Source organism: Hippocampus comes, unplaced genomic scaffold (genome assembly GCF_001891065.2).
Source record: "Hippocampus comes isolate QL1 unplaced genomic scaffold, H_comes_QL1_v1.1 scaffold299, whole genome shotgun sequence".
Classification (NCBI taxonomy): Eukaryota; Metazoa; Chordata; class Actinopteri; order Syngnathiformes; family Syngnathidae; genus Hippocampus; species Hippocampus comes.
The window spans coordinates 463,384-468,747 of record NW_017805694.1 but is presented as its reverse complement, the minus strand read 5'-3'; the positions used below and the strand labels follow the sequence as shown (position 1 = coordinate 468,747).

At 46.5% G+C, this 5,364-nt stretch overlaps 2 protein-coding genes across 2 annotated transcripts in view; both read left to right on the top strand.

Annotated features, from left to right (window-relative positions):
* tasor2 (transcription activation suppressor family member 2) overlaps window positions 1-874 on the top strand; it is a 15,898-nt gene extending 15,024 nt beyond the window's left edge. The window contains exon 19 of the mRNA XM_019881779.1: window positions 399-874. Coding sequence (XP_019737338.1) covers window positions 399-481 — 83 coding nt within the window. The 3' untranslated portion in view covers window positions 482-874. The remainder of the gene's footprint in view (window positions 1-398) is intronic.
* Window positions 875-3,557: 2,683 nt separating this feature from the next.
* taf3 (TAF3 RNA polymerase II, TATA box binding protein (TBP)-associated facto) overlaps window positions 3,558-5,364 on the top strand; it is a 12,374-nt gene continuing 10,567 nt past the window's right edge. The window contains exons 1-3 of the mRNA XM_019881758.1: window positions 3,558-4,369; window positions 4,912-5,151; window positions 5,244-5,356. Coding sequence (XP_019737317.1) covers window positions 4,204-4,369; window positions 4,912-5,151; window positions 5,244-5,356 — 519 coding nt within the window. The 5' untranslated portion in view covers window positions 3,558-4,203. The remainder of the gene's footprint in view (window positions 4,370-4,911; window positions 5,152-5,243; window positions 5,357-5,364) is intronic.

The window sequence follows — 5,364 nt, the reverse complement described above, 5'->3', positions numbered from 1 at the left end:
ATGTTTTTTTTTTTTTTTAAGAATCCAGGCATCCCATCCCAGGTTCATCTTTTTTTTTGGGCGGGGCGGGGGGTTGTTTTTTTTCTCCACGCGGTTGGCTAAAGGGGGGGGGGGGTCTGAAAGTGGCCGGCACCAAAGGAGTTTCAAGCGAAACGCTCCCGTGTGAGGTTTCGCTATAATGACAGAATTTGAAAAGAAAGAAAAGTCAAAGCGAGGGTTGGGGAAGTGGATTTCCGTGGGTTGGCGCCCCCTCGAATCCGATGCGATCAAATACTTGGCTGCAACAAACTTGAGCGCCGGCGCAAACGAGACCAAAAAAAAGTTGGTGTGGCGCCGCGGATCGATGACCAAAGCGTTTGGAAGGCGCCTGAAAAAGTGTTTTCTTCTTCTTCTTCCAGATACAAGGAGCGCTGAGCAATTTGAGAAGAATGGAATTCTGACCGCGACCGTCGACTCTTTCCTCATGCGCTTTTCGACATGACCGCGCAACTGCCTGACCTCAACTTTTCCGTGCCGACTTGCACTCGGCCACTCAATGCAAACAATAAACCTCATGACTTGATTCACTGAGACCACACTACCTTTAGCCAAACAAAATTGTTCTATGCAGTACCAAATGTTGCAGTTTTGTTGGGCCTTTTGTTTGTTTTTTTTTTTTGAGTATTCACCTCTTTCTAAGAGGATGAGCTTTGTGATGAATGGTACCATTGTGTATGATTTAAATTGGACTTTTATATTTAATGGTTTATGAAAGAGCTCAAATCTTTTTTTCTGACTTTTTATGTGCAGGTCCGATTTCAAAATGCAGTGATCCGTCAATGTATTGACTAACGTGAGTGAAATGATGGAATAAAAGAAATTGGTATCCATGCTAGTCTGGCGCCACAAAGTTGATTCGCATTGTTGTTAGATTTGAGGTAAGGTGCAACCCTCACGTACGAGTTCAACACATTCAAGTTGGCCGGAAACGCGTTTGTTGCGGTGTCAAGAAAGCTGGAATGTGACGTCAATTCCCCTGGCGACCAAGATCATCCGCTTGCAGCCACAAATGGCCTTTTGCAATATAGACAAACTTCATTTCGACTCGAGAATATTAGCATCAAACCAAGGTTGAGACATTTTGCCTGAGCTTCCCCCCCCCAATGTCCGATCTGAACAATGAATAGATCGAAATAACACTTGCGCAGTTCCAATCCAGGTATTGGACGCGTGACGAGAGTTCAAACAATAGGCTGTTTGATGGCAAGGATTTGCAAACTTTTCCCACTGGCTCTTGAGGCTCATTCCGGAATTGGCGGAGATTTTGGCTTCAAAATTCTTGGGAAAAAAAACAACTTCAGGTTCCAGATTTTCGGCTACATGTTCATCGACGCCCCTTTGCTCGATCCATTCTTTTGGAAAAGTGTCAATTCCAGCGTACGGTGATTCACTGCTTTCCTCTCCTGCCATGCTGAGAAGGTGAGTAGCACATGTATGCGCACAGACTGTGGGAGACACCTTCCACGAAGAAGCTTTCTTCTGTAACAACAGATGTTCCCGCGGCTACAAGAGACAGCAATGCAACAATATTAAAAAACGCCACTTCAATTTCATTTGAACATATTTATTTGAGATCCAATTTGGTCAGAGAAAAATGGCATTTTTGGGGCTACTCCAGACTGATTTTCAAAACTATTTTCAAGCATGCTTTTCTGATTTGGTCCGAGGACACGTAAATGTGCTCAGAAACTGCATGTTTTAGTATTTTGTATGTGGATTGTTTCCAATTTGATGGGTGGGGCCTAAAATGTCATCCATTTCTGGAATGACCCTTGGGATGTTTCGATCAATTATCATTCGTGTGGAACTTGCTTTTGAACATTGTAAGGACAGTAAGTGTAGGGACAGTATAAGGCAGTCAAACATTTCTTACTTACAAAGAACATTTGTCGTTAACGTCTGAGGCAGACATCTTGAAAAAATGGACCTTATATACCTTGATGTGTGTGACGTGTATCAGCAGCAGGTGCCCAGACATTCGTCTTTTGGGAGACCAATGTGAGGTGCTTGAATCAAGGCAACTGGACTGCGCTTGTTTGGAACGGTTTCACCTTGAATCTAAAAGCCTTTTTGGGTTCTCAATAAAATACGGAAATAAAAAGACCTTTGGATTACAACTGACAAACAAGATCATTCTAAAGCTGAGCCCGTATTTTATTTTACTTATGGAAAGGAGTCGAATCGGTACTTGGACTTCTACTTTTATTACGCAAGTAGCTTAAGTACAGCGTGTGAGTCCTTGCCACTTTCCGGTCGTCGTCGACGGCTTTGACGTCACGCGGCGGTACGAAAAAGGGGGAATGGACGACGCAGCTCAACGCACAAAGTTGAAGTCTCGACTTTTGGTTGGAGCTGAACTTCCGTGGAGCCTTTATCGGCGGGCGATGTTATCTGATCAAGTTTCGACCGTGAGTACGAAACGCAGGCTAGCTGATAGAGTTGAGTTTTATTGTCATTTCTTCTCCGCCGGTGGGATCACGTGAGTCGCGCGCTGCGTTCAAATCCCCCCCGAAATCAAGAGCTTGCAGCTGGCAACGCGTCACAAAGTTGAGAGAAATCACGATTGCGGTCTGCGTGGAAATGTGTTTCCAGGAAAGGGACGGGGGTAATACTGTGTTAGTTGGAATTGCAGCGGTGGCAACAGTTGTCGCACTGTGTGTTAAAAAAATACAAGTACCGGTTCACCTCTTTTAAGTAAAAAGTACAGGCTCAGAAATGTACTGTAGTATAAAAGTCAAAATTTTCTGGCAATTATATACAACACCTGTTTTGGTAACCTAAAGAATTATCTGCACAAAAATAGTTTTCCTGTTTTTAATTAACAATCAAGATTTTTTTTCAAGAGTTTTTCGATATATGAAAGAAAGTACAGGTATGTTTTAAAATGTAGGTACTGGTAAAAAGTCAATCAGCAAAAATAAATAACGAGAAAACCTCGCTTCAGTATAGGAACAAAAATATAATGTGATGAATTACTTTGACAAGCAAGCACTCAGTTTTCGGAGAATCCAACAATTGCTGCTTGTTGTAATCGATTGTTCACAAAAAAAAAAAAAAAGTTTGCGGAATTGGGGTTTGAAGAGAAATTAAAAGATGAATCTCAAATGCACCTTTACCTTCACAGGTGAACTTATTTTACGTTTCCCTCTACCCTTGAACGTCCAGCTGTTCAATGTTTCAATTCTTTTTGCACAACTTGCTATTTACGAGTACGGAGCCGAACGGCGAAAATCAAAACAAGAGTCACAGAAGGGCGTCCTTGAAAGTGCATTGCTGCATTCATTGATTAAAGTTTAACCTCAAGACCGGGGGGTTTGGGGCGGATCTGGCCCGTGAAAGAATACAGTATTATGGGCATTGACTTCATGTTTCTTGCTAAAGTACCCAAATTGCAAATTGTCTTCACTTTAAACAATGTTGAGATCTTAAACACGTTTTTGTTCCCGGTGCTGCTTTCAAAATAAATCGTTGGCGACGTGCGGAACCCTAATAAGTCACAATTTATTAAGTTTTATATATTGCTCAGTTCACACGTTTGGGTCTTATTTGTACGAATTATTCGCAGTCGGGTTTGTCGAGTATTTGATCACATTTGACTTGAACTTAATTCCACTTGAAAGAATGCAGCGTTCAGTGGACAGTCTGACACGGAGACGACCGAATTGTGACGCGGATCGATGTCGTGATATCATCTTTAATCGCCGTCGCCATCAATTGGCGTCATCGAGGTAGCGGAGTCTCATTTCTCCACACATTTGTCCCCCCCTTCCCCTCGCTCCCCCGTTGCCATCTTCGCTGGGTCTGTGCTATGAGACGCAACCATGTAAGCGGAGGGAGCGAGAATCGAAGACCGAGGAGGAGTGCAAATAAAGAAATCGTACCGGTCTCCCGGATTCCCAGTTTAAGGGAACGCAACACGAGCGCAGCCCACTCGGCGCGCCTGGATTGTCGCGCATGCGTACTGAACATTTCGGGGATGGGTCTCGCGAGCGAATCAAGATGGCGACTCTGGCAAAAGCGCAACCACAGCTAGCGAAGTAGATGCGCCAAATCGGCCCCTTGAGCGGCTTTGCTCGCGCCCCAGCGAGCCTTTGCTGAACCATGACGATCGGGCGCGTGCTTTGGAAACGCGATTGAGCGGGATTTGAAGGAGCGCGGACGACGATGTGCGAGAGCTATGGCCGCTCGCTGCTGCGTGTGTCGGTGGCGCAGATCTGCCAGGCTCTGGGCTGGGACGCCGTTCAGCTAACCGCCTGCGACCTGCTGGCAGATGTGCTGCAGCGATACATCCAGCAGATGGGCCGAGTCTGCCATCGGTACTCGGAGCTGTGTAAGTGCATCTCGGGTTGACCCCCGTTACCACTTCTCATACAGCGGGTTTTTTTTTTCTTTCTCTCTTTTTTTCCCCACCTCACTCGCTTGCTTCAGTACGCGATAACGTCGTTGTTCTCAGACTAGCGCCCCCCGGGGACAGTTGTCGAAAACTGCAGGAGTGTCCACTGGTGGTTCCGCATCTTTTGGGGCTTTTGTACGCCGTCACTCCTGCGCGTTAACGAGATTCCAAACGTAGAGGATGACACACAACTGATTGTAACATGCAAATCATTTCATTTTGTCTCCGAAATGTAAACTTTTCCATCCTTGACTTGAAACTGACTACAAATACTTTGTTACTGTTCCCAAGTACAGGCAGGCCATTTTTCGGAGATCTCTCTTTCATGTTTAGTTTTTCCGATTGCATTTTATTCTTGCGCCTTATGTTGAAAAGTGATGATTTGGAGGTAGAAAAATTCCACCCGGCGACAGCGACACGATCGTTCAAGCCCGCGTCCTGCCTGTGTCGTAACGCTTCTTTTTGCATTGCCGCGGCAGACGGGAGGACAGATCCTGTCCTGGACGATGTGAGTCAGGCTTTCCGGCTGCTGGGGGTGAGTCTGAGTGAACTGGACGACTATGTCAACAACCTGGAGCCCGTGGCCTTCCCCCAACAGTTGCCCACCTTCCCCGTCGGCAAGAACAACGTGCTGCAGTTCCCTCAGCCCGGCGCGCTGCTCGCCGAAGAGCGCAAGGAGGAAATTCCCGATTACATGCCACCTCTGGTCTCCTTGCAAGGTGAGTTCTGTTGTTCGCCGTCATTCCAGAGGGGCCCGGTTTTTGGTCCGCGTTCCCCCCGCCCTGAAACGCCTGTCCCCTTTCTTGTCCAGAAGAGGAGGAGGAGGAGGAGGAAGAGGAGGGCCTTCCCGCCATGGGCACCTCGGCCGAAGCCATGCAGGTGGCCGTAGAGGAGGACGAGGAGGACTTTGACGAGGACGAGACGGTGAACCA